Below are 21,837 nucleotides of genomic sequence, written 5' to 3' on the forward strand. Positions count from 1 at the left end.
AACCCCGCTATGAGCGTATCCATCCATTTTGGGGCAAAGGTAGACAAGGAGGACCATCTCATTGACCCTTGATTCCATGCAATCAGCGTCTAGGAGGTGCCAGGAAGGCTATCCCGACGCATGTCACTCAACCACCCGCCGCAACACAGTCGATGCTTCATCTCATCTGGTTATGATATCTTGTGCAGCTTCGGCCTGGAGCGGCGGATCACATGCTCGTTTGGCCGTTCTGCGTCAGTCGCATGATCGGGTGGCGCTCGAGCTGATTCATCTCTTGGAGGATCTACATTGTATTGTGCGTGGCGAGTTGTAGGATTGCTGGACGTAGCGGCTTGGGTACCTTGGCCGTGTTGTAGCGCAGCTCATGGAATTGCTGCAGCGGTAGCTCCGTGACGCGGATCTTACCGTCAGTCATTCGGAAGCGGAGCACCACTGTCGGCTGCCAAACGGGCGCAATCGAGCTTGTTGCAACGGTAATATCGACTCGCCTACACAGCGCAGACGTCGTCCTCATAGATACAAACTCGTATACCGTGTACCAGTCCAGTCGGTGCAGGTGCGGAATGGCCGCACCAGGCGTCTTGGCTTGCAGCTCTGTTGTATGGCGTAAGATCGCAGCCACAAGCGGTGGGGGAAGATGGGCCTTCGCTATCGCGTCCGTAGCTCCCACGGGATCGTCGGCGATCTCGGCCAGAAGCGCTCGCATAGCTGTCGTAGTCGGATCGCTTGGCGCGTTGTGTGGCAGCTATGGCATTCCGCGATGAGCAGCAATAGATGTGCGTCTAGCGACGGACCTCGTGGACCGCAGAAGCGAACGATGCTACAGCGTCCAGCGCGGGGCTGCGGCCAGCGCCGCCGCAACCTCATCGACTGCTCCTTGCAGGCCCATCGTCAATCGGATTTTGGATCGCACCGGCCACTTGATATAGTGTTGGTTCGAATTTAGTGTTTGTGTAAAACCAAGGCCCGTGAAAAGGCCGCTCAGCAGAAGAAGGACCCTTGGTGATGAGCCGTGTCGAGCAAGGAGCAACTACGGTCGAATCCTCGCCCAATTTACTGCAGTAGCACAGTACTAGTACGCTCGTACGCTTGTTCCTTGTCCGAAGCCTAGGCTAGTGCAGTCGTAGCCTAGGCTAGACTACACGTAATTGGAAAACCGATTCAGCCAATCAAACGCCGCGACGTCGCGGGCAAATCGACCACACGGCGACAATGCACATTGAGATCACCCCGGCACGAATCGCGAGCCTCGCCCAGCCAGAGTCGAGTCTTCGGGACGACATCGTCCATCTTCTCCAGGCGCTCGTGCCTGGATGGGCGCAGGAGACTGCGATCTCCATCTCGCAGCTGCACGGTGCGTCGCCGCTACCCTTGACGCGCTTCCATCCTGCTGTAGGCGGCCAATCCAACACGATGTTTGCCTGCTCGATAGCCACAAGCACGGTCATCCTTCGCGTGTATGGCCACGGCCTCGACGCGTTCATGCACCGTGACGAAGAGCTCTTCATCTACCGTGCGCTTTCCCAGCAGCACCTTGGGTAGTATCATGACGCACCCTCTTTTGGCTGCTAATGTTGTCATATCTCGATAGCCTCGGGCTCGTCGGGACCTTTGAGAATGGTCGCATCGAGACCTTTATTGCCGGCCGACCGCTAACTGCGACGGACCTTCGAGTGCCCGCGATTTTTACAAAGGTCGCGCGCCGCTTTCGCGTCTTTCACGGTGTCGACCTTGCAATCGACCGGGCTCCACGGCTGCTTGACACGATTGACGAGTGGCTACGTCTGGCTCAGAGCGTCGTGACGCCGGCACTCGTGGACTTTGACGCGTGGGCGCTCGGGTGGACGCGCTTAAAGGACCTCCTGCGGTCCGTGCCGTCGCCGATCGTGTTTTGCCACAACGACCTCAACTGCAGCAACATCATGCTCTCGAGCAAGACGGACGATGTGGTCTTTATCGATTTCGAGTACAGCCACTACAACCCGCGCGGCTTTGACATTGGCAACCACTTTACCGAGTGGTGCTACTTCATGCACGGCCCGCCGGACGAAGTCGGCGACGTGGCCATGTACCCGAGCGAGGCCGACCAGCGAGCGTTCTGCGCCGCATACTTGGAGAGCGCAGACGACATGGCCATCGAAGCACTGCGACTCGAAGCCAATGTCTATGCACTGGCGTCGCACCTCTACTGGGCGACATGGGCCATCGTGCAGTCGCCCAAGTCCTCGCCGGCCTTCGACTACTTTGCGTACGGCGTGGGTCGCTGGCACCTCTTTCAAGCGCAAGAAACACGGTGTATGCGGCTGTGCGTGCCTCCATCTCGGCGTCCAAATAGGCGTCGTTGCTACAAATTGTAGTGGGATGCAATCATCTTTTACCTAATGCACGAGATTCCCGCTCGACAGCAGTGCTTCGCCGAGGGCCATGGACGCTCGCTTCATATGTGGGCGACCGCTCGGTCGAAGCGCTGATCAGAGTATACTCGTACAATGACACGAAGGAGCTTGATTTCGAAGTACGTATCCATCCAATGGGCGTCGAGGAGGCGCGATCTAGAATCAAAACGTTGGATATTTAGAGAAAGACGACGCCGCCCTTGCGTGCTTTCCCAAGCGTCACGAGACTACCGGCGCCGATTCAGACGCTAGGATGGACGCGATGGACTTTGACATTGATGACGACGTCGAAATCGACCTCGAGAAGCTCCCGCCGGACGAGCGCGAGGCAATCATGTCTCGGGTGACGCCCGACGACAGCACGCCCGTGGATGCCTTCTCGCTCGGCCAAAACGACCTTCGGCGCGAGGTATATCGAATTGACCTTGCACGGCAGCTTAGCGTCATCATGTAGCTCATTGACCGCGGGATTCAGCCCAAGGGCTTCTTCAACGACGACGCCGCGCGGCTCCAAGAAGAACTCAATGCCGAGCACAGCGCGGAGCGCGAGTCGCGCATGACGCAAAAGATTCAAGTGACTTCCACGTGCCTTGGCAAAGGGGCTCATCGCGTGCGTTGTAGACGGCGGCACGCAACTATCTGCGCGAAACCATCAAGCGCAAGCGGCAACAGCGCGAGACCGAGCTCAGCGAAGAGATCGAAGAGATCGCCAACAACCCCAAGCTCGAAGTGTGGCTGGACCTTGTCAAGGCCAATACGACGCCGATGGAAGCCCAGTTCCGCGTCAATTCGGTTGCCACCCGCGCCCTCTCCAAAGTGCTGCCGTTCAATTTGAGCTTGCGCGCGCTCAATCTGAGCGGCAATCAGCTCGACGACATGGCGGGAAAAGTATAGAGATTCGTCGCGTGATGATGAGCTCTTTATGGATGGAGGGTATAGGCGATTGCCAACGTCCTGCGACGCAACACATCGCTGCAAAAGCTCGAGGCAGAGAGCAACCTCTTTGGCCCGACGACCATGAAGGAGCTCGCGGCAGCGCTTGCGGTGAACGAAGGTCCAGTGACTCAACCGAGAGCGAGCGTCGATTCAAGTTCCTATCTGTAGGTCTCGCGTACTTGAGCTTGGAGAGCAATCCGCTGACAGCGGACGAGACGGATTTCTCCGGCATTGCTGCGTTTGGCGGGATGCTCGCCAAGAATGCGACGCTGACGAGCGTGAACCTCTGGCGCACACGCTTGGGCGTCGAGGGCGGCAAGGTCCGAGATGCCAAGCAATAGCCTTTTTGAAAATGTGAGCTGTATTATCGTAGGCGCTCGTGAAAGGGCTGTACAACAACAGTACGGTTCTCTGCCTCGACGTTGGCAACAACAAGATCGCGCTCTCGGACGCCAACTTGATTTCGAAGCGCGTCGCCGAGAACATTGACGCGGCCGACGTCGTCCAGCGCAAGCGCGGTCTCATGAAGAAAGGGCAAATGGACGCGGCAGAGCGCGAGCGCAAGCGCAACCAAGACCGCAAAAAGCAAGAAGAGCATGTACGCTACCAGCATATATATATATATATCGGTGCGCTCATGGGCGTTAGGAACAATGGCTGGACGACCGCGCCAAGGAGCGGTCCAGTGACCGGGAGAAAATGGAGGCCGAGCGCCAGCGCCAAGCGAGAGAGGACGACGACCGCATGCGCCAAGCAGCGTGGCGGAAGCAAGCCGAGTTCCAAGCCAAGCTCGAGCTCGAGAAGAAGAAGAAGAGCAAGGGAAAAAAGAAAAAGTAGCGAAAGCAATGCATTCCACGACGTTGACATTCCTTGCGTGTGTTGTGTCAACCACCAGAGACCCTCGTAGCATTTAGCCTTGCGAGACATGACGAGCAACGACACCGGCTCAAGATCCGAAAGTGCGCGATATCATTGGTTAAAATGTGCCCTCAATCTGACATCTAAACCAATGACCACGCATCCGATTACAGCAGACTTGTATCCGGACCAGAAACGATCCAAAATGCCATCCGCAGATTTGCAATACACTGGGACGACGAGATGGGCAAGTCAGGCAAGAAGCATCACGGAGCGAGTCGCTTCGACGCTCACCATCGCCGGCGCCTGAGCGAGGTAGATGCATGACCAAGCCCATGGCTCCATGAGGCTCATGCAGCCTCTAGGAAGGGAAGCGTCTCCTCCGCCATGCGTTCGCCCACGACGGCGATGAGGAAGATGTCCGGTCGGTCGAGGCGGTGAGCAACCTAACCAACCGTGACGCTGAAAGCTCCGAGTCAGAGCTTGACGGCTTCGACGAATGGAAAGGCGGCCACGGCAAGTCCAAGGACGCCAAGGAGGCGCTCCATGACCTTGTCGAAGAGCTCGAAGAGAAGCGGGACGAGACGCGGGTCGCAGCTCTCGAGAAGGTGCGCGCACTGAAATGGATAGCATCGAGAACCCACAAGACTTGTAGCTGAACGTGTTGCTCTGTGCGTCGGCGCTGACGCAAGAAGTGGGCAGCATCAAGTCGCGGCTCGTCACGGCCGCGTTGGCGTGCTTGAAGAAGCGTCATCCCGAGTCGGCCGTGCTCTGCTTGCGCTTCTTGGCCCTTGTATCGATCACGCTGGGCTCGGACGAAGAGGCTTACTATAACGGTACGATGGGCATGGCGTTGGTCGATGGTGTAGCGGCATCCTGTCCTAGGCGTGCTGCAACCGCTTCGCCGGACGGTCACAGACAAGTGCGACACGGAGCTCCGTGTCGAGGCGGTCTACGCACTGAGCATTTCCGTGTTTATGTGCACCAACGAAGACCAGCCCAAGTGGGAAGTGCTGGAGCTCCTTGGCTCGATCCTCACGGGCCGCCACGTGGAGAAGGACGATAACGATAGCATTGGCAGCGAAGACGACCAGCGCGATGAGAGCGACGACGGGCTCAACGACGACCCGACGCTCAAAGTCGCGGCCATCGAGTGCTGGGCCTTCTTGCTCAGCTGCTTCAACCCGTCGCAGATCGTGCCCATGATCTACGACCAGAGCTCGATCATCGCAGACCACATCGTGGCGCTGGTCAATATGGTGCAAGCGGGCGAAGACACAACGGTGCGCGCCATGGCGTGCGAGGCGCTGGCGCTCGTCATCGAGTACAAGTACGCGATCGCCCAGTCGTCGTGGTCGTACGACCAAGAGTCGTCGTCGAGTCCCATCTCGGGACTCATTCCCAAGATCCAGGTATCAATCATATTTGCCTTGGAAGGCGCGGAAGTCGATGGTTTTTCTAGTCGTTTATGAAAGAGTCGGGCAAAACGATCGGAAAGAAGAACCGCAAGACGCAGCGCTCGACGTTCAAGGAGGTGCTCGAGACGCTCGAAACAGGTGTGTAGCTGCCTGCGTACGACAGACGGTGCATCGGTCACGTAGGCATGGGACCACAAGAGCGGGACATGCACGTCGAGGACGAGCTCATCGAGATCAACACGTGGGGCCGGCTCTTCCAGGCGGACGTGCTTCGACGCGAACTCGCAACGGGCTTCCAAGTGCATTTGATGCAGAACGATGTGTTGCGCGAGATCTTCCAGGTGCGCGGCCACGGCCAAGCCAAGTACAATATGATGTCGACGGCCGATAAGCGCGCGGGGCACAAGACGAAGGCGCGCAGCCTGCGGGCGTCGATCGCGATGCGCCGCCGCGCGCAAAACTCGTTTCTTTACACGGAATAAAGAGATCGAGACCCCAGACGGTCGTTGCTTGTACATCGTCGCGTCGGTCCCCCTAGAGCCAAGTGAGTACAAGGCCAAGGAAACATGTCCGTCGAAGTAGGTAGAAGCACGAGTACGTGGCGTTGCACACATGGGCTCGACACGCCCGTGTCGGCTGACAAGTGTTGAGGCAGTTGCGGCAAAGACCCGGAACGGGTTGTACGCACAAAGAAGTTGTCATACAAAGCAAATCGTGTTTCTTCATTATCGTAGACTTTGCAACCGCATGGGGCATGACTCTTCATCTTCAAGGTCATGTTCGAGACACAAGGGGTGTTTAGACGAGGTGCTGCGGCGTCGCCGGCGCGGGACTGAACTCCATTTCAGGAAGGCGGTCGACCGACTTGCTGCCGCGGATCGGGTTGTCAGCGACATCCCAGAAGCGCCAGAAGGGCACCCTCGGCGTGTCGGCAGCAGTGAACGACGCTGGCGCCGACGCGACGTAGAACGCGGTCGAGAGAAGAAGCACCTCGAGCATGCACGCGGTCCAGTAAATCTCCAAGTGCGACGGCGTCCTCGCGTCGTCGTCAATGTACGTGTAGACCGTCCACTGCAAGACGGAGAGCAGCAGTAGCAGCTTGACAATGATAAACTTGACCGCGCCATGAAACGACGCCGGGATTTCGACGCGGAGACGCCGCATCGTTCGCACGACAGACGCGACGGCGGCGACGAGGAAGAGGACGTTGCACACCGCAATGACGGTGCGAATCGACTTGGTCGGATTCGAATTCGAGTGCAGAAGAGAGAGCGCGACGGCCATGCACGGGCGCGCCAGAACGAAGAGACACAAAATACGTCGGTAGACGCTGTAGTGCTTCTGCGCTGACGCCATCGACGTCGCCGCGTCATTGCCGCCGTTGCTGGCGTACTGGGCAAACAAGCGCACCGCGTGGCTCGTGCCGCCGACTTGAACGACGAGGAGCGCGAAGAACGAGAGAAGCACGAGGCCTTCGAGGAGGCCCGAGATAAAGTGGCCGATCGCTTCTTGGATCTCGGTCAGCGTCTCGTCTCGGTAGATGATTTGCCACAAAAAGTTGAGAAAGTACGCGCCACCCGAGATGAAAAACGAGAGCGCGAGGCGCAGCACAATGACCTGCGAGTAGGCGTCGTGGAGGTTCCGGTGGTGGCGCGCGACGTTCAAGCCAAAGACCGCTGCGATGAGCAGCAGCAGCGTCGTGTTGACGCCGAGGAGCACGGACGACTCGGTGGTCCACTCTGCCAACATCAATCAAACTTTGCAACTGGCGAGAAGTGGAAAGATCGACCGACGCGCTCTTGCAGGTAATATCAATTCCGACAGGCTCTGCCGTCCCATTGGTCGTGTCCCGTCAAGGGAACATTGTTTATTCCCTAGTTTCCCGTGCGCGATCGGGATCTGTTGGATAGGTTTTCAGAAATTTGCGATTTGCTCTCGCTGCAGTCGTTGTTTGCAAGCGCTTTGGAGTGGACGTAAACAAAATGTAGAAGAAAACATACCTGACAGCGCTAACCTGAGAGTGTGAATCCACAAGCGGGCTTGGGGCCCATGCGTTGCCTGGCGCTCTAAACTACGCGCCTCGTGCCTCGTGGCCTCGTTGCCGCAATGCAAGAGTGCAAGTGCTTTTCCGGCCTCTTTTCGTCCACGATCAACTGGCCACTAGTATGCTGGAATGTATCGACGTCGGCGGTGGCTGCGTCAACTTCAATTTGCTAAGTCGACGGAGCTGCTTCCCGCCATCCGGCCATGGCGTGGCGAAACCTCCGCACGAAACCGTCACCCTTTCAAATGTAATACCTCTCAGACTCGTTGGTCTTCGTATATTAAAGGATAAGGGTTGAGCGAAGCCATTTGATTGGTGCATCCGGATACGATCCCGACCAGTCGTTTGGCGGCGAGTCCGTGAGAGGTGGTCAGTTTGCAATTTACCATCGGTCGCCATCTAGAAGAGTAGCAAGTCGTGCGCTCGTCCAACAACCCGCGGGATGTTCCTAGTCATCAAATGGGCATAGAACGCAGCACATAGCGAAGGCTTATGAAGTCGACAGGTGTGCTCGCGTACACCTTCCAACGCTCTGCAAAGGGCGGTTGACTTTGTGAGCCACATGTATGTGATAGCATAGTCTGCAGATTACACTCTGTGTTCAATCGTTCCCATGATTGTCTCCAATTTTTCAGTCTGCAAGAGCTACGGGACTATACTCACTGGCAGTCTCCTCCAATGAGGCAGCTGGTCTTTTTGTTCCTACATTCTACACTTGATTCATTTGTCTGACCGTTGTTTGCTCGAAGTGAGGAAAATCTTGATGTTGATCCCAGCGTGATTTAAACATTGACTACAATTCTCTGATCGATCTATCTACCACGACGTCGTCTTTATAACAATAGCCTGCAGATTACACTCTGTGTTCAATCCGGAAATGATTGTCTCCAATTTTTCAGTCTGCTACATCAACGCCTTGGGCCACCTCGGACGCTCCTACTGCCATCGTAGAAGATGTTCGTGGTCCTCCGCTACACCTTAAAATATTACGCTAATCCAATCCAAACTAACTTCTCTCGCCAATCTGTTTTGCTTAACATCGTCATCGCGCTAACACAACTCTAACCAACATCGCAACGCGTGCAAGAACGAGCTGTAATCATCGTCAAGGGCATGGGGCCGTTGCCACAATATACTCTATTAAGCTAAGTGGTACAAAGCAGAAACCATGTCTTCTACAGCGCGAGGATTGCGTGGTAAAAAAGGGTCATGAAGAGCCCCGAGAACAGCGGCATCGAGAGGTTGTCGTCGCAGCCGACGTTGAGGACTTCGCCGATCGCGCCAGCAATGCCCGCCATGCCCATCAAGAGAAGTTGCTACAGCCAGGCGCATGCTTCACACTACAAGTCTAGTAGAAGAGGAGGACATACCTGGAACGTGCTCAGGTCCGTGATTGCATCGTGCGTCGCCGTGGTGAGGAAGGCGACACTCGAAAGGAGGCAGACGAGAAAACAGCCAATGACGCCTGCGAGGGTCTTGCCGTTCCATAGCTTGGTCGAGTGTTGGCCCAGCGTGATGCCAAAGAAGGACGCGCACGGGTCACCAAGCGAGAGCTACCATCCGCAATAAGCTCTCACAGACAAGAGGCAGTCGCAACGTACATGCAGGACGGCGAGCTGGGCAATGAACTTGGGGTATAACACGAACGAGAGCGCCGAGCCCATGAGAAAGTAAAAGGCGCCTAAGCGTGATCGCGGTCAGCGGAGGTCGCCTTGCCCAGTCGACGTACCAGGCAGGCGGTGACCGACTTCGTGCTGGCGCAGGATCGGCCCAAAGATTTGCAGGTAAATGGCGTCGACGGCCTTGGACTGCTTACGCATGAAGCTCACACAGTAGAACGTCAAGGCGCAGATGGCCAAGATGACTGCGGCTAGTACGACGAGGTCATGAGCGGCTGCCTCACGGCGATGCGAGCACAAACCTTCGAGGGCCGAGCCGTAAAAGGTCGCCACGACGATCAAGACGCCCGTGCCCGCTACATGCAGCGTTAGCGCCGCATGAAGCATTGGTATCGCACCGTGTTGGACCTTGCGGCGCACGTGGAGCTCCTGCGTCGTGCGGACGTTGCTGTAGTTGGAGCGCTTCACGACGAGGAACTGCAGGGCCAGGATCGCGCTGATGAAGAAGACGATCGTGAGGCTGCTAGCGCCCATGTAGGTCGAGAGAGGCGTGAGGTAGAGCAGGCCCATGATCGCGCTCCAGGGCGCAAGGAACATGACGACCGACTCGTGCATCGCTGCTTGGCCCTACACGACAACAGCGGCTACTTGTACTATCTTGGCATTTGTATGCTTAACTTTTCAAGGTCCATGCTCTAAATTCGGCACATCTGCCGCATGCCGAAAACAGACCGCTGACCACAAGAGCAGCAACGTTGCACAGGTCGATCAGACGAGGGTTCCAGCCCGGCATGTCCAGGCTACTGGGCTACTTGTTCCCGGATTGAATTGCAGTCAGCCACCACGCGGCAGAGAAAAGATGCCGCGACCAAGAACAGATAGGGGCGGCAAATGCCGAAAATAAGATTGCGCATTGCACTTGCACTCAGTGGCGTTCTTGGTGCAATGTCAAGCTTCCGGCGGGCGACGAGCGCGGCCGCGCCGCTGCGTGGCACCAAGCCGTTCATCAACAACCAAGTGCTCACGTCCAGCGGTCTGCGCGAGATGGACGCGCTCCTCGGCGGCGGTCTTCTTCTCGGGTCGCTCACACTGCTCGAGTCGTCCTGCTTTGGCTCGTACAGCGCCGATCTCCTGCGGTACTTTGCCGCCGAAGGCTTGGCCAACGCGCACACGGTCGCCGCCGACAGCGCCGTCTTGGAGTCTCTACCGTTGGAGCTCAGCCTCGCGCAAAAGCAAGTCAAGGCGCAGGTGCAATCCAAGCTCACGATCGCGTGGCAGTACGAAAAGTACAGCGCCGAGTCGCCAACGACCAGCAGTAGTAGCCATCGCTTTTGCCACAGCTTTGACCTCTCCAAGCCTATGGCAGCCGACATGAAGGAAACGAGCGTCGAGATCTGCACGCTACCCGGCACGGCCTACCGCGACGTCTACCTCCAGCTGGTCTCGCTCCTCGAGACGACGCCGCCCAACGTTGTCGTGCGCGTCGCGCTCAGCGACGTCGGGTCTCCCGTCATCTACAGCGATGTCACGAACGCGGGGCCCCTCGTACAATTTCTGCGCGCGATCAAAGGTCTCCTGCACTGCCACCGCCATCGTCTGGTGTGCATGATGAGCATCCCGCTGTACTTGTTCCCGCGGTCGCTCGCCGCGCAACTCCGACACATTGGCGACTACGCCTTTGAAGTGAGCTCGTTCCTCGGCGACCTGCAACAAGTGCCATCCGAGCTCCAGTACGTGCCCTATTTATCGTCCATTTTATTTCCGAAGCTTGATGGTTCTGAGCGTAGGGAGTTTTCTGGGCTCTTTTGCATCCACAAGCTCGCGCGCCTCCAGTCCGTGACGTCCCACGCCCTCGAGCACGCCCAGCTCGGTATCAAACGCGAACGGCGGAAGCTGAAGCTCGAGAACTTGCACCTCCCGCCGGAAGGGTCGCGAAGCCAAAAGCAAGAAAAACCCGTCGATCTCTCGTTTTAATACTATGCACCCGCACGCTACTGCTGCTCTTTGCGTGCAGCTGCAGCGGCCTTGTCTTGCGCACTGTCATCTGTGTCATCTGGGTCGTCTTCACTGTCGTGGTCGTCGGCACTGTCTTCGCCACTGTCTTCGTCACTGTCTTCATCATCATCGCTATCTTCGTCGTCGTCGTTGTCGTCTTCGTCCACATCGTGAGCAGCGGCGTCTTTGGAGCCGGCGAGGTGCTTCTGCCGGGACTTGGCCTTCTTCTTCGCCTTCTTTTTCTGGAGCTTGAGAATCTTGAGGCTGCGGACGCTCTGCGCGCCGTTAAAGTGGTCGTCCAGCTTGGCGGCCAAGAGCTTGCGCGCGACGCGGCGGTTGTCATCAAGCGATCGCGTCTTCTGGCATTGCACAAAGAGGCCGGTCGGCCGGTGCTTGAGGAAGACGTTGTTGCGGACCTTGTTGATCTTTTGGCCGCCCTTTCCGCTGCCTTTGACGAACGACTCATCGAGGTCCTCTTCGCGCAGGTCGATCGGTGGCTTCTTCGTCGCTAGGCCACGGACGAGCCATGCACATGGCGGTAAGCGCCCGATCCGGGCCAGGACCGAGGTCGTCATCGCGTCGACACCAATTATCACGACTTGCTGAATAGTGTGATCAAGATTATGGTATCCGGACGTAATGACGTGGCGCGCTGATCCTGCCGCTTGCTATTTGCTTTTGCGTGCACGTAAATGTACGGTGGATGGACAGACGGTGCCAGCAACGTTATGTGCCATCCACGCTCGAGCATAGCGCTCGCGGTCTCCGGTCACTTCAACGCACGTCGGTCCCCGGGGTCCATGGCCTTGGCAGCACCGAGATTCAAAGAGCTATGTAGCGGGTTAATCCGGATTCGCGCATCCGTTCACGGGTCAGATGCGGGCGGCCGAGCAGTGCGAGTTGCAGTCGTCGTCGGCGCACCTTGGACGGCGCTTCTCGAAGCTGTACCCGAGCATAGTGAGCGCTTGGGGCAGGGCTGTTTAGAGGAGCGCGGCGAGGGGTCAGCTTCGTGCGGAGGCAGCGTGTGCACCGAGCATTTACAAGGTATATGTATATATACATGATTACGGAACAATGGATTGGTGTTGCTTTAGACCAGCGCTTCTTGAAGGTCGCAGGCAAGACCCTTGTGACCAGTGAAGCATTGGCACTCGCCGCGCGACGAGTCGCAGACACCGCGCTACATATAGGCATTAGGTTAGTGACCGGATGGAGAATCGTGTGCGACTTACGTTGGAGCAGGTGGCGAGCTCCGTGAGGGGAAGCGTCACGGGGCTCAGAGAGCTGCCAGCATAGTGCTCGTGCACAGTGCAGGCGGTGGTGGTAAGTACCGCAGCTGCCGTTTGAAGCGGTTGCGAGCCAGCCAAGGGATGGGCTGCGACGTCGCACGTGAGCGGGTACTGGTACCCCGAGGTTCCGGGGCCGGCCGGAAACGAAACGACGCACGTAGCGAGCAAATTAAAATGCCGGGTCGCGTCGAGCACGTCTGCATCGGCAATACTGTAAGTACCAACTGCCGGCTCCGATGCCGAGCGCGTGAAAATGTCGATGTTTTCTGTCGATACAGTGACTTGGCCCTCGCCCGAGAGCGTTGTCGAGAAGAGGGCGAGGTTCGGAATCTTCCGCAGTTCGGTTTGGATGTTTGCGCAAATGTCAGCATTCGTACCCGAAATGGCGCTCGTCGACCAAATGTTGCCGTACGGGTCCGTGTACTTGAGGATGATCGAGACTGTCCCGGTGCCATAGATGGCAATCCCTTGCTTCATTTCCACTTGCGTGATCGCGGGGTACGCCGGGTCGTTCACCGTCAGCGGATCGTCGCCCTTGGGGCACACGCGGCTCAAGCAGTTGTGGCCTTCCCAACCCGGGTCGCACTGGCAACCTTGGATCTTTTCACGGTCCCACAGCGTATACGTCGTGCCCGCCTTACCACCGACGCGAGGGTCCTTCGAAAGTACCGCAAGCTCTTCGATGAAGAGGCACGTGCCGTGACCGTTGCAGTCGCCCGGGCAGCGCAAGCGGCGGCAGCCCGAGCCCGTAAAGTCGCCCTCGCAGTTGCAGATGCCGGTCGCGCGGTCGCACTGCCCTCGCCCGCCACACTCGACGTAGTAGTGCGCGTCGTCCGAGTACATCGGCGTGTCTTGCCACGCGCGCGTGAAAGGACATTGCCGCCCCGAGCAGTCTGCGTTCACCCAGTTCTGCTGGCAGGAGCAAATGTCGTTGGGGCCGCACGTGCCATGGCCCGAGCACTTGTTGGGGCAGGCGGCGAGCGCGAGCGACGCGAGGGCCGCAATCCCCAGGAAGCGAAGGAGTTTGGCTACCATGTCCAAGTCCAAAGATCGAATGCACTCTACTTCAAGCGCTTTGGCAGCGCCCTTTCAAGCTCCAAAACGGTCCATCGAAGGTTTCGACGGATATAACACCGATAACACACTCACAGAACACCGATAACACACATACATGTAACGTTATAACACAAGGATCGAAGCCGTTGCGACGCCAACACTTCGAATAACACAAATGGAAGGTGTTCACCCGCCGTTCGTTTCACCGCCACGATCGAACAATGCCGAAAATAAGACCCGTACCGAGCTCGCAATGGCTTGGAAAAGGAAAGGAGGTGAGAGGAAGAGGAGACTTCATCGTCCTGTTGACTCCTCTCACGTAGAATACCCGTCGCCCTATCCTACTGGTATGACTCGATCCCAGCGACGCCGAAACCGAAACCGATGGTTGGATGGCAACGGTTTAAATGTGGCGCACACACCATATAAGGTTGGTAATTGTGGCATTTGAAAGGCCAAAATAGAAACGGAGTCATGCGTCCGTGCTTGCTTGCGTGGCGCTTCGCCCGGATATGGCTAGCAGAACGCATGCCGGTGCTCGAGTGGTTGCCTTCGTATCGCCCGCGTATACACTTGGCACACGACGTGACGACGGCGGTCGTCTTGGCGTGCTTGATCCTGCCCGAAGACATGGTCTTGGCGAGTACGCTCCATGTCCCTGTCCAAACTAGCGTCGTCATGAGCGTCGCGGTGCCCCTGCTCTACGCGCTCTTTGGTTCGTCGCGTTTTCTGTGCTTTGGTACGGAAGAGACATCGTCGTTTGCGCCGTGGATCCGCACGACCTACGACTCCGATGTCCATCGACAAGCCGTGGGCCTTGTCCTCACGAGTCTCACGGGAGTGCTCTTGGTGGGCATGGGCGCCACCAAGTTGCATCGCTGGATCTATCTGTCTCGCGTCGCCGGCGGAGGGCTTCTCGCGGGTGCTGTCCTCAGCATTGCGACGGGCGAGATCACAGTCCTGCTTCAACCAGCGATGACACCACTCGTCGCACCGTCGCCGTCGTCGAACCAAGTGTTCTTCTTGCCTCTCGCTGCGATCCTGCTAGCCGCGCTTCCGTTCTTACGGACATACACGCCGGGGTGGGATGCATCTCGTCGCGCCGCCAGCGTGTGTCGCTTGCCACCCAAGACGCAACCCCGTCGGAGCAGCCTCACAATCAAAGTCGCGGCGCCCAAGTCTCGAGCGACTAGCACCCTACACCTCCCCAACAGACTCTTCCTTGGCCTATGTCTATGTGGCATTGCAGTGCATGTCATCTCTGCCGACGACTCGGAGCTCCACGTTCTCGAGAGAGCGCTCACTGCGCGCTTGGACGAGCCAATAATGGGCGTACGCCACGCCTTTGGATACGTCATCGAGCTTGTTGGGTCGAGCCTCGCCGCCGCTTTTCAGCTCGGTTTCAACGTCGTCCTCAGCGCCCTCTCCATCTACCTCTCTGCGGCTGCCTTGATCCAGCACGCAGGCCGTGCAACGACCAAGGTGCAGCGAAATAGACACACCATGTCTTTGCTTATTGACGTGGACAGGAAACGAGCGACGCAGCGTTCGGGGAGCTCCGCATGCACAAGGAAATCGTCGCGTACGGCCTTGTGTGCCTTGGCAGCTTGGGGTTTACGCCGCTGTTTCCACCAATCGCGTGCTTCGCCCGCTCGGCGCTCGTGCTCAAGTGTGCTCGGACCCAGGTGGCGTCGATGCTTGCGGCCGCCCTCGTGGGTCTCTGCGCCTATTGCAACCTGTATGCGTACATCCTCGTCCCAGCCCCGGTCCGCGCTGCCATCTTTCTCGCGGCGTTGCCGACGATTTGTGATGTGACCGAGCTCCGAACGCTGCTGCGACTCGGCCTCTACGGCGATGCTATGGTCTGGACAGCGGGCTGCGCTGCTTCCGCGCTATGCGGCGTCTATTATGGAAGCTTGACAGCGTACACGTTGAGGTACACAACAGTTGCAGACTCGATGCGATGTAAAAGGCCGTGCTACTAGCATCATTCACCAACGTTGGCAGCCCGCGGTTGTTTCCGTCGAGGCCATCGTTGCCGCGCCGCCTCCCTCAGCGACAGAGACATCGCAGCTGTACAAGGTATTCCTCCACGCCAAGGCCCTCTGCTTCTCGAACTGGGAGCGTGTCGAGCATGTCATCGATCACGTTTTGGACGCCCCAGGTACCCGTGCGTCAAAATCATGAGCTCCGTGTCGAGCCCGAAACCCATGCTAGGAGTTGAGACTCATGGCCTGGTGCTCGACGTTAGCCAGCTCGTAGACATGCACTGGGACGACGAATGCATTCGACGCATCGATACGTGGGAGCGGCGCTTGCACATGCTCGGGTGTTGCGTCGCCGTTGCCGGCTCCACAAAAGGTGATCCATGCTTGCTGCAGCAAAAGTCGTCATGGCGCGTCGTAGCGTTCGAGAGCGCGCTCGAGCGCGCTGGCATCTTGCACCGACTGGCTGGAGGTCGCACGTGCCATGGCTGCGTCGATGCTGCCAGCGCCATCAGCCTCCACGCGTAGGTGGCTTCCATCCGCTTCCTCGGACAGATCCCTATCGCTGCCTGTCGTCCAAGGACCGCATGCGCTCCCGTGACCGTTGATTGGCGGATCGTTTACTCAACAATGGGTCGAAATTAGGTATTTTAGGCAAAAACTGGGAATTTGAGACTCGACGATAAAAACACCCAACTTGTAGCCGACCTGCGTCACTGGACCCGCGTGTGAACCCTGGGGCGCATCCAACTATGATCTCTGTCGGCTACACCTACTAATCTAGTAGTAGCAAGCATTTTTCGAAAGCACGAGGGAATGGGATGCCTTGATGGCGCATTGGCGACTACAAGAGCCCACTGTCCAATTGAGATTACGGCGCTGAACGTAGCCGTTGGAGTGCCACTGGACGGCTCTGCAGAGCTTTCTATCTAGAGACACGAGCGCTCTCCACCACGCTTCAACGCGCAAGGACCAACGTCCGTCGTATTCGCAAGGAGTCTTGTTGGTGCGCAAGAGCATTTCAAACCAGTTTCGCTCGTTCGCACGGAACTGGTCGTCAAATCCTCAGCCACGCCGCACCGTTGACTACTGCCAGCCACCGCGTTGGCGTGCGATGATCGCTGCTTCGCACTTCTCTCTTGTGCTCCGTAGTCGTATCACGGTGTCGCTCCAACCGCACCGCGCCACGGCAAATGGCGTTTTATTAGCCGCCACCTTGGAACAATTTGTGACCAGGCTTGGATTAAAGACACCGCAGGGTATACAAACACCAAGTGGGGAGACGAGCCGAGGGCTAAAATAATGACATCCCACTGTGGCAACCAAGTTCAATTAGGATAATTGCTGCCATTTTGCAACTTCCCACGCTCCCAGTGCGCACCCGCGGATGTCGACGGCTCGGAGCGCGGATGGCGCGCCGCCGACCAAGACGACGTCCGAGGAAGAGGAGTTCAACTTCACGTGGACCATGGAGAACCTCAAGCTCTACAACCCGGACTTTGACCTGACGCCCGAGGTGCTCGCGATCCTCAAGCAGTTCTTCATGCGCCTCGACCCGACCGACTCGGGCAAGATCTCGGGCGCCGCGCTCCTCGAGAAGATCCGCCAGGCCGACCCGTCGCAGCTCTACATCACGACGGCCCAGCTCGAGCGGCTTACGCGCGAAAGCCTCGCGCGCCACGCCAAGGACGAGCCCCATGGCGACGAGCATGCCATGACGATGATTTCATTTGACGAGTTTTGCACGCTCGTCATGCGCTGGAAAGAGATTAGCCCCCTCGGCGTGCAGATGGTCTACGCGTCCTGGGTCAAAGAGGTCTGCGCGATCGAGTTTGGCCTCGTGAACGAAACGGATGGCATGTTCATCATCGAGATCCCGCGCGTGCCCACGATGGACGAGAAGGCGACCGTGCGCGTGACGCTGCCGCGCACGACGACGTACTTGCCGCCGGCGCCGCACCTCAACCACTTGCCACCGTCGCCGTCGACACCCAAGTCTGCGACGGCCCCGACAGACCACGTGACGACGGTCTCCAAGTCGTTTGCCGTCGGTGGCATTGCCGGTATGATCTCCAAGTCGGCGCTCGCCCCCGTCGACCGCGTCAAGGTGCTCTTCCAGGTCACCGAGTCGCTCCACTTTTCACTGCGCAACGCGTACAAGCTCGGGCTCGAAATTGCGACCCGCGACGGTAAATGGTATTTCCGAATGGTTCAGGGTTTGATCCTCGTCGTCCTAGGCGTCTTCGCGCTCTTTCGAGGCAACTCACTCAACTTGCTCCGTGTGTTTCCGTATGCGGGCATCCAGCACTCGTCGTTTGACTTTGTGCGCCGCCAGTTTCACGGCTACAACCACGAGCGGCACGAAGCTTTGGGCTCGGCACTGCCGTACACGAAGAAGCTCACGGACACGCAGCTCATTCTCTCTGGCAGTATCGCCGGTGCGACCTTTTCTCGCGGCGAACATGGGTTTTAAAAATGGCATCTTGGTGGTTAGGCGGCGTCTCGGTCATTTTCACCTACCCCATGGACGTGCTCCGCACGCGCTACATGGTGCAGCAAGGCAAGATGCAGTACAATAGCGTCTTGGACGCAGTTCAGTGCATGTATCGCACCGACGTACGACGTCTTTCTTATTGCAACCTCGGTCGGCTCATGGATTGCATGTAGGGGCTCCGGTCCTTCTCGCGTGGGCTCTTTGTCAATCTCTTGGGGATTGTGCCGTACACAGGCATTGGCTTTACGCTCAACGAGAAATTCAAGCAGTACCTCGCCGACATCCAGTACGAGCAGCGGTCGCCAGCCGTGTCGCGCGAGCAGTACACGCTCTCGCCCTTCTCCAAGTTTCTGTGCAGTTATTTCGCGGGCTCGATGGCCCAAACCGGTGCGTCTTGCTTGACAGCGACGAGTCGATTCTGATGGCGTCGTAGTCACGTACCCGCTCGATACGATCCGGAAGCGCATTCAAAGCGACGGCTACCTCTCGGGCGCCCATGCTGGCGAGCGCAAATACACCAACCTCCGCACCACGTGCCGGCTCATTTTGCAGAACGAAGGCCTCCGCGGCTTTTACAAGGGCGCGACCGTCACATGGCTGCGGGTACGAGACGCGTTTCGTCGATGGCAACTCATCGGAATGTGGATGATGCATTAGGGACCGCTCTCGACCGGCATTAGCCTCACAGTCTACGACGTCCTCAAAGAAGTCGTTGGCGTCGAAAAGGTCTAGCCGCCAGTATATATAATATGTCGAGAGTCCAATCTGATAGAGCCTTTTACATCCTTCTCGTTTTCCACGAGCGTTAGCAGCGCGCCAGGTGCCAGAGGTCGTCGAGGTCGTCTGCGATTGTCATGCCCCAAAGACAAAGAGGCGGGTGTCGACGACGCACGCCGTGTGCCCCAGTCGCCCGCCGTCATGGACGACGTCGGCGCCGTCCTCGAGCAGGACGTGGTCGCCGCTTCGCGCTTCTTCGAGCGTCGCAGGTGCGAGCTGCCCGTCGTCGCCTACTGATCATCGCATGAGACGATGACGTCGCGACGCGTTGTACATGGGTGCTCCCAGCAATCGTTGCAAAAGCCGTTGCCGCCGTCCCAGCCGCCATACTGGACGATGCACGCAGCATCGAGGAGGCCAATCACATGGCCGCAGCGTCGAAACTCGCCACTCGATTGGATCGTCCACGTCCAGGAGGCTACGAGATACGTCTACCAACGGCACGGAACGCACGGCAAGCGTACCGACATCCAGCGTAGCCACTTCGCGACAGAGCTGTCCGTCTTGGAGCCGTCCGCCGCTCACGTAGATGCGCTCCGTCGGTAGCGATACAAGCACCGCTGCGTGAAGCTCGCGCGGCGCCATGACCGGCCCGTTGCAGTCGATCCGAACCCATCGCAGCGTCGGCTCGTGCACCGTGAGGAGGAAGACATCGCTCATGGGACCGTCGGTTGGAGACGACCCGCCAAAGACGACCATGCCTTTCGTCGTGGCCATGGCAATGTGCGCGTTGCGTGGCCGCGGCGGATCATTTTGCACGACCGGCGTCGACCACGACTTGGTTGCTACCATGCTCGATGATCGCACCATGGTTCTAGATGCCGATGAGATATGCTGAACGTACCCGTGTCCAAGATGTGCACATCATTGAATGTGGTTTGTAGCGGGAGGTTGAGACCACCAAAGACGAATATGCGGGTGCCGAGAACCACCGCCGAGTGGCCGCTGCGTGCTTGGAAGACCGCGCTGTTGGTCACGTACACCTACTGCCTGTAAGATGATGCGTTGTGATGGCTACAAGCGTACTTGGCTCCACGCGCCGGTGCCTACGATGATGGTGGTGGTAGCATCGCCGCCTCGCTATGGTGGACGCACCAACGTTGTACACGTGGACATCATTGAACATGCGCGCTTCTCGGTTCGCGCCGCCGATCAAGTAGAGCAGCTTCTCGCCATTGGCCTCCACCTAGCTCGACGCATTCTCGCCGGCCATGCCTGGTTGAGGGTGCTACCACCGAGAGCGTCGCGCCGCCTCGCTTGGCCGGGACGTCGCCGCGGACCGCGCTGTCGACGCGCTTGTAGCTAGCGACAGCCTCCTTGGCAGCGCCGTCTTCGGTCTCGTCCTCGATCGGGATTTCCTCAAAGTAGAAGACCTGCTGCGCGTCGTCGGCCATCGTGCTCCGTTCCCAAACGTCAAAAGATCCCGAGTGGCATGTCCCAGCGTTGAAATTCGGATGGTCCTAATTAGGCGTGAGCAATATATCTCCCAAGCGCATATTCGTTGGTCGGGACTTCTTGGTTGGGTGACTTGGCCGCGCGATGCACTTCTGTCCTACATGCGGCAACCTGCTCATGGTCGAGCCCGATGTACGCCTGCTCCATGGAGGTGCATGGAGGCTCAGCGTACCTGCGTAGAGCGATGGCATGCGCTTCTGCTGCCAAACCTGCCCGTACATCTACCAGATCACGCGCAAGGTCCGACAACGACAACCGGCGACCGACGATGGCTCATGCAACGTTGCTAGGTCCAGAAGAAGGTGCCTCTGCAGCGCAAGCAGGTCGACGATGTCTTGGGCGGCGACGAAGCGTGGGAGAACGTCGACCAGACCGACAGTAGGGTGTCGCCGCATGGGATGCTGCAGGTTACATATCCTTCTCCTCTTCATAGCCCGCTGCCCGTTCTGCGAGCACCACAAGGCCTACTTTATGCAGATCCAGATTCGGTCGGCGGACGAGCCATCGACGACGTTCTACAAGTGCGTCGGCTGCAAGAAGCAGTGGAACGACAAGTAAATGGCGTCGCGATGTCGAGAATACCAATGCCTTGTATTATGATGCTGCTTGGATCGCCTTATGCGTCGGCTTTGACGCCCTTCTGGCACACATAAATGTAATGTACAGCGTTGGCATCGGCCGCGTCCGTGACCTGGACGGCGCTGACCGTCGGCTTGGGCACCGTGTGCACCGTGACCTTCCAGTGCAACTCGTTGTTCTCGAGGTAGCTGAGGCGGTTGTCGGGCACGCCGTACGACACAATAAAAAAGACGCCGTTGGGCTTGAGGACGCGGTAGACTTCTTGGCACATCTTGGCCACGTTGGCCGTCGAGCCTTCGCCGCACAAGATCGAGTCCATCGTGCCCTTGTCGAAGACGCTGTCGAAGGTCTCGTCCGAGAACGAGAGCGAGCACACGTTCATCTGCTGCCACTGCATGCCCTCGTGGCCTTCGTACTTCTTGGCCATTTGGTCGACGACGACCTGCGAGACATCAATGTTCATGATGGTCTGGAAGCCGTCGTTCATCATCTCTTCGGTCAAGCGCGAGTTGCCAGCGCCCGACATCAAGACATTGTCCGTCTTCTTGAGGTACTGCAGAACGAGGTCCTTGAGGCCCGCATAGCGCTGGTACCAATCGAACTGCTCCGCGTCCCTATGCATGGCATCATGAGCGTCGACAGAGATGCTGCCACGTACTTGGTGTAGCGCTCGTCCCAGTACGAGGCCTTGCCGTATTGCGCCATCGAGGTCGGGAATTTGGAAATGCGCTTTGTACGGCCCCTCGCCATATTACGGAAAACCCTCGTTTTAAGAGCCATTTCTGTAGATATTGCGCCAACACTAGATAATAAAAGACTTGAATGACCTTGAAATACTGACCTTCATGTACCTCTATCATATTATAATATCCACAACATATGGAATGCGAGAGGTCGAAATTCTGGAAACCAAGGAAACGGCCCAGGCGACTTGGC

General features: G+C 57.9%; 14 protein-coding genes across 14 annotated transcripts; 7 read left to right on the forward strand and 7 right to left on the reverse strand.

The window, feature by feature from the left end:
* Nucleotides 1-132: 132 nt before the first annotated feature.
* SPRG_02158 (hypothetical protein) lies at nucleotides 133-897 on the reverse strand. The gene is made up of 4 exons (XM_012340709.1): nucleotides 795-897; nucleotides 540-745; nucleotides 341-488; nucleotides 133-283 (listed from the first exon to the last, which is right to left on the reverse strand). Exons 2-4 carry the CDS (start codon nucleotides 704-706, stop codon nucleotides 209-211), a joined length of 390 nt encoding a protein of 129 aa, XP_012196099.1. The 5' UTR covers nucleotides 707-745; nucleotides 795-897; the 3' UTR covers nucleotides 133-208.
* Nucleotides 898-1,182: 285 nt separating this feature from the next.
* Nucleotides 1,183-2,397, forward strand: SPRG_02159 (hypothetical protein). Its single transcript, XM_012340710.1, has 3 exons — nucleotides 1,183-1,354; nucleotides 1,397-1,538; nucleotides 1,592-2,397. Exons 1-3 carry the CDS (start codon nucleotides 1,213-1,215, stop codon nucleotides 2,355-2,357), a joined length of 1,050 nt encoding a protein of 349 aa, XP_012196100.1. The 5' UTR covers nucleotides 1,183-1,212; the 3' UTR covers nucleotides 2,358-2,397.
* A 176-nt stretch (nucleotides 2,398-2,573) lies between these two features.
* On the forward strand, nucleotides 2,574-4,201 carry SPRG_02160 (hypothetical protein). Its single transcript, XM_012340711.1, has 7 exons — nucleotides 2,574-2,805; nucleotides 2,851-2,970; nucleotides 3,018-3,284; nucleotides 3,336-3,450; nucleotides 3,501-3,652; nucleotides 3,706-3,930; nucleotides 3,981-4,201. The coding sequence occupies exons 1-7, from the start codon at nucleotides 2,650-2,652 to the stop codon at nucleotides 4,167-4,169; spliced, it is 1,224 nt and encodes a 407-aa protein (XP_012196101.1). The 5' UTR covers nucleotides 2,574-2,649; the 3' UTR covers nucleotides 4,170-4,201.
* A 216-nt stretch (nucleotides 4,202-4,417) lies between these two features.
* Nucleotides 4,418-6,121, forward strand: SPRG_02161 (hypothetical protein). Its single transcript, XM_012340712.1, has 6 exons — nucleotides 4,418-4,505; nucleotides 4,556-4,798; nucleotides 4,846-5,026; nucleotides 5,076-5,602; nucleotides 5,653-5,746; nucleotides 5,792-6,121. The coding sequence occupies exons 1-6, from the start codon at nucleotides 4,434-4,436 to the stop codon at nucleotides 6,088-6,090; spliced, it is 1,416 nt and encodes a 471-aa protein (XP_012196102.1). The 5' UTR covers nucleotides 4,418-4,433; the 3' UTR covers nucleotides 6,091-6,121.
* A 181-nt stretch (nucleotides 6,122-6,302) lies between these two features.
* On the reverse strand, nucleotides 6,303-7,401 carry SPRG_02162 (hypothetical protein). Its single transcript, XM_012340713.1, has one exon. It carries the CDS (start codon nucleotides 7,355-7,357, stop codon nucleotides 6,407-6,409), a length of 951 nt encoding a protein of 316 aa, XP_012196103.1. The 5' UTR covers nucleotides 7,358-7,401; the 3' UTR covers nucleotides 6,303-6,406.
* A 1,349-nt stretch (nucleotides 7,402-8,750) lies between these two features.
* SPRG_02163 (phosphatidate cytidylyltransferase) lies at nucleotides 8,751-9,926 on the reverse strand. The gene is made up of 6 exons (XM_012340714.1): nucleotides 9,670-9,926; nucleotides 9,574-9,627; nucleotides 9,382-9,522; nucleotides 9,254-9,333; nucleotides 9,023-9,205; nucleotides 8,751-8,968 (listed from the first exon to the last, which is right to left on the reverse strand). Exons 1-6 carry the CDS (start codon nucleotides 9,884-9,886, stop codon nucleotides 8,828-8,830), a joined length of 816 nt encoding a protein of 271 aa, XP_012196104.1. The 5' UTR covers nucleotides 9,887-9,926; the 3' UTR covers nucleotides 8,751-8,827.
* Nucleotides 9,927-10,209: 283 nt separating this feature from the next.
* On the forward strand, nucleotides 10,210-11,261 carry SPRG_02164 (hypothetical protein). Its single transcript, XM_012340715.1, has 2 exons — nucleotides 10,210-11,001; nucleotides 11,059-11,261. Exons 1-2 carry the CDS (start codon nucleotides 10,217-10,219, stop codon nucleotides 11,243-11,245), a joined length of 972 nt encoding a protein of 323 aa, XP_012196105.1. The 5' UTR covers nucleotides 10,210-10,216; the 3' UTR covers nucleotides 11,246-11,261.
* A 1-nt stretch (nucleotide 11,262) lies between these two features.
* On the reverse strand, nucleotides 11,263-11,862 carry SPRG_02165 (hypothetical protein; the record flags this gene model as incomplete). The annotated part of the gene is made up of 1 exon (XM_012340716.1): nucleotides 11,263-11,862. The coding sequence occupies exon 1, from the start codon at nucleotides 11,839-11,841 to the stop codon at nucleotides 11,263-11,265; it is 579 nt and encodes a 192-aa protein (XP_012196106.1). The 5' UTR covers nucleotides 11,842-11,862.
* A 382-nt stretch (nucleotides 11,863-12,244) lies between these two features.
* On the reverse strand, nucleotides 12,245-13,641 carry SPRG_02166 (hypothetical protein). The gene is made up of 2 exons (XM_012340717.1): nucleotides 12,499-13,641; nucleotides 12,245-12,446 (listed from the first exon to the last, which is right to left on the reverse strand). The coding sequence occupies exons 1-2, from the start codon at nucleotides 13,588-13,590 to the stop codon at nucleotides 12,357-12,359; spliced, it is 1,182 nt and encodes a 393-aa protein (XP_012196107.1). The 5' UTR covers nucleotides 13,591-13,641; the 3' UTR covers nucleotides 12,245-12,356.
* Nucleotides 13,642-14,139: 498 nt separating this feature from the next.
* On the forward strand, nucleotides 14,140-16,307 carry SPRG_02167 (hypothetical protein; the record flags this gene model as incomplete). The annotated part of the gene is made up of 5 exons (XM_012340718.1): nucleotides 14,140-15,093; nucleotides 15,141-15,547; nucleotides 15,597-15,775; nucleotides 15,829-15,972; nucleotides 16,018-16,307. 5 exons carry the CDS (start codon nucleotides 14,140-14,142, stop codon nucleotides 16,122-16,124), a joined length of 1,791 nt encoding a protein of 596 aa, XP_012196108.1. The 3' UTR covers nucleotides 16,125-16,307.
* Nucleotides 16,308-16,955: 648 nt separating this feature from the next.
* On the forward strand, nucleotides 16,956-18,872 carry SPRG_02168 (hypothetical protein). The gene is made up of 6 exons (XM_012340719.1): nucleotides 16,956-17,785; nucleotides 17,834-18,034; nucleotides 18,091-18,212; nucleotides 18,264-18,477; nucleotides 18,524-18,693; nucleotides 18,748-18,872. Exons 1-6 carry the CDS (start codon nucleotides 16,984-16,986, stop codon nucleotides 18,820-18,822), a joined length of 1,584 nt encoding a protein of 527 aa, XP_012196109.1. The 5' UTR covers nucleotides 16,956-16,983; the 3' UTR covers nucleotides 18,823-18,872.
* SPRG_02169 (hypothetical protein) lies at nucleotides 18,717-20,285 on the reverse strand. Its single transcript, XM_012340720.1, has 7 exons — nucleotides 20,100-20,285; nucleotides 19,963-20,053; nucleotides 19,894-19,913; nucleotides 19,712-19,850; nucleotides 19,332-19,652; nucleotides 19,142-19,285; nucleotides 18,717-19,100 (listed from the first exon to the last, which is right to left on the reverse strand). Exons 1-7 carry the CDS (start codon nucleotides 20,259-20,261, stop codon nucleotides 18,943-18,945), a joined length of 1,035 nt encoding a protein of 344 aa, XP_012196110.1. The 5' UTR covers nucleotides 20,262-20,285; the 3' UTR covers nucleotides 18,717-18,942.
* Nucleotides 20,286-20,350: 65 nt separating this feature from the next.
* On the forward strand, nucleotides 20,351-21,001 carry SPRG_02170 (hypothetical protein). Its single transcript, XM_012340721.1, has 4 exons — nucleotides 20,351-20,454; nucleotides 20,503-20,562; nucleotides 20,613-20,700; nucleotides 20,756-21,001. The coding sequence occupies exons 1-4, from the start codon at nucleotides 20,407-20,409 to the stop codon at nucleotides 20,878-20,880; spliced, it is 321 nt and encodes a 106-aa protein (XP_012196111.1). The 5' UTR covers nucleotides 20,351-20,406; the 3' UTR covers nucleotides 20,881-21,001.
* SPRG_02171 (hypothetical protein) lies at nucleotides 20,861-21,625 on the reverse strand. Its single transcript, XM_012340722.1, has 2 exons — nucleotides 21,560-21,625; nucleotides 20,861-21,515 (listed from the first exon to the last, which is right to left on the reverse strand). The coding sequence occupies exons 1-2, from the start codon at nucleotides 21,604-21,606 to the stop codon at nucleotides 20,939-20,941; spliced, it is 624 nt and encodes a 207-aa protein (XP_012196112.1). The 5' UTR covers nucleotides 21,607-21,625; the 3' UTR covers nucleotides 20,861-20,938.
* Nucleotides 21,626-21,837: the final 212 nt, after the last annotated feature.

This window comes from Saprolegnia parasitica, assembly GCF_000151545.1.
Source record: "Saprolegnia parasitica CBS 223.65 unplaced genomic scaffold supercont2.5, whole genome shotgun sequence".
NCBI classification, from domain to species: Eukaryota; Oomycota; class Saprolegniomycetes; order Saprolegniales; family Saprolegniaceae; genus Saprolegnia; species Saprolegnia parasitica.

What these genes read in the sequence shown, in the direction of transcription:
- SPRG_02159 (XM_012340710.1), top strand. Translation starts at nt 1,213, where the DNA reads ATGCACATTGAGATCACCCCGGCACGAATCGCGAGCCTCGCCCAGCCA. An exon ending in CTCCATCTCGCAGCTGCACG is followed by an intron (nt 1,355 to 1,396) that starts GTGCGTCGCCGC and finishes ATCCTGCTGTAG; the next exon opens with GCGGCCAATCCAACACGATG. An exon ending in CTTTCCCAGCAGCACCTTGG is followed by an intron (nt 1,539 to 1,591) that starts GTAGTATCATGA and finishes ATATCTCGATAG; the next exon opens with CCTCGGGCTCGTCGGGACCT.
- SPRG_02171 (XM_012340722.1), bottom strand. Translation starts at nt 21,606, where the DNA reads ATGGCGCAATACGGCAAGGCCTCGTACTGGGACGAGCGCTACACCAA. An exon ending in TGGGACGAGCGCTACACCAA is followed by an intron (nt 21,516 to 21,559) that starts GTACGTGGCAGC and finishes TGCCATGCATAG; the next exon opens with GGACGCGGAGCAGTTCGATT.
- SPRG_02170 (XM_012340721.1), top strand. Translation starts at nt 20,407, where the DNA reads ATGCACTTCTGTCCTACATGCGGCAACCTGCTCATGGTCGAGCCCGAT. An exon ending in TGCTCATGGTCGAGCCCGAT is followed by an intron (nt 20,455 to 20,502) that starts GTACGCCTGCTC and finishes GTACCTGCGTAG; the next exon opens with AGCGATGGCATGCGCTTCTG. An exon ending in GAACGTCGACCAGACCGACA is followed by an intron (nt 20,701 to 20,755) that starts GTAGGGTGTCGC and finishes TCCTCTTCATAG; the next exon opens with CCCGCTGCCCGTTCTGCGAG.
- SPRG_02166 (XM_012340717.1), bottom strand. Translation starts at nt 13,590, where the DNA reads ATGGTAGCCAAACTCCTTCGCTTCCTGGGGATTGCGGCCCTCGCGTCG. An exon ending in AGCTCGCCACCTGCTCCAAC is followed by an intron (nt 12,447 to 12,498) that starts GTAAGTCGCACA and finishes GCCTATATGTAG; the next exon opens with CGCGGTGTCTGCGACTCGTC.
- SPRG_02164 (XM_012340715.1), top strand. Translation starts at nt 10,217, where the DNA reads ATGTCAAGCTTCCGGCGGGCGACGAGCGCGGCCGCGCCGCTGCGTGGC. An exon ending in CAAGTGCCATCCGAGCTCCA is followed by an intron (nt 11,002 to 11,058) that starts GTACGTGCCCTA and finishes TTCTGAGCGTAG; the next exon opens with GGAGTTTTCTGGGCTCTTTT.
- SPRG_02163 (XM_012340714.1), bottom strand. Translation starts at nt 9,886, where the DNA reads ATGCACGAGTCGGTCGTCATGTTCCTTGCGCCCTGGAGCGCGATCATG. An exon ending in GCGCCGCAAGGTCCAACACG is followed by an intron (nt 9,628 to 9,669) that starts GTGCGATACCAA and finishes CGCTGCATGTAG; the next exon opens with CGGGCACGGGCGTCTTGATC. An exon ending in CCCAGCTCGCCGTCCTGCAT is followed by an intron (nt 9,206 to 9,253) that starts GTACGTTGCGAC and finishes TGCGGATGGTAG; the next exon opens with CTCTCGCTTGGTGACCCGTG.
- SPRG_02158 (XM_012340709.1), bottom strand. Translation starts at nt 706, where the DNA reads ATGCGAGCGCTTCTGGCCGAGATCGCCGACGATCCCGTGGGAGCTACG. An exon ending in CACCTGCACCGACTGGACTG is followed by an intron (nt 489 to 539) that starts GTACACGGTATA and finishes TGCGCTGTGTAG; the next exon opens with GCGAGTCGATATTACCGTTG. An exon ending in TGCGCTACAACACGGCCAAG is followed by an intron (nt 284 to 340) that starts GTACCCAAGCCG and finishes AATACAATGTAG; the next exon opens with ATCCTCCAAGAGATGAATCA.
- SPRG_02168 (XM_012340719.1), top strand. Translation starts at nt 16,984, where the DNA reads ATGTCGACGGCTCGGAGCGCGGATGGCGCGCCGCCGACCAAGACGACG. An exon ending in CGAAATTGCGACCCGCGACG is followed by an intron (nt 17,786 to 17,833) that starts GTAAATGGTATT and finishes TCGTCGTCCTAG; the next exon opens with GCGTCTTCGCGCTCTTTCGA. An exon ending in AGTGCATGTATCGCACCGAC is followed by an intron (nt 18,213 to 18,263) that starts GTACGACGTCTT and finishes GATTGCATGTAG; the next exon opens with GGGCTCCGGTCCTTCTCGCG.
- SPRG_02169 (XM_012340720.1), bottom strand. Translation starts at nt 20,261, where the DNA reads ATGGCCGACGACGCGCAGCAGGTCTTCTACTTTGAGGAAATCCCGATC. An exon ending in TGTCCACGTGTACAACGTTG is followed by an intron (nt 19,914 to 19,962) that starts GTGCGTCCACCA and finishes CCATCATCGTAG; the next exon opens with GCACCGGCGCGTGGAGCCAA. An exon ending in TGTGCACATCTTGGACACGG is followed by an intron (nt 19,653 to 19,711) that starts GTACGTTCAGCA and finishes CGAGCATGGTAG; the next exon opens with CAACCAAGTCGTGGTCGACG.
- SPRG_02161 (XM_012340712.1), top strand. Translation starts at nt 4,434, where the DNA reads ATGGGCAAGTCAGGCAAGAAGCATCACGGAGCGAGTCGCTTCGACGCT. An exon ending in GACTCATTCCCAAGATCCAG is followed by an intron (nt 5,603 to 5,652) that starts GTATCAATCATA and finishes TGGTTTTTCTAG; the next exon opens with TCGTTTATGAAAGAGTCGGG. An exon ending in GCTCGAGACGCTCGAAACAG is followed by an intron (nt 5,747 to 5,791) that starts GTGTGTAGCTGC and finishes TCGGTCACGTAG; the next exon opens with GCATGGGACCACAAGAGCGG.
- SPRG_02160 (XM_012340711.1), top strand. Translation starts at nt 2,650, where the DNA reads ATGGACGCGATGGACTTTGACATTGATGACGACGTCGAAATCGACCTC. An exon ending in AAAACGACCTTCGGCGCGAG is followed by an intron (nt 2,806 to 2,850) that starts GTATATCGAATT and finishes GTCATCATGTAG; the next exon opens with CTCATTGACCGCGGGATTCA. An exon ending in TGGGCGTCGAGGGCGGCAAG is followed by an intron (nt 3,653 to 3,705) that starts GTCCGAGATGCC and finishes GTATTATCGTAG; the next exon opens with GCGCTCGTGAAAGGGCTGTA.
- SPRG_02162 (XM_012340713.1), bottom strand. Translation starts at nt 7,357, where the DNA reads ATGTTGGCAGAGTGGACCACCGAGTCGTCCGTGCTCCTCGGCGTCAAC.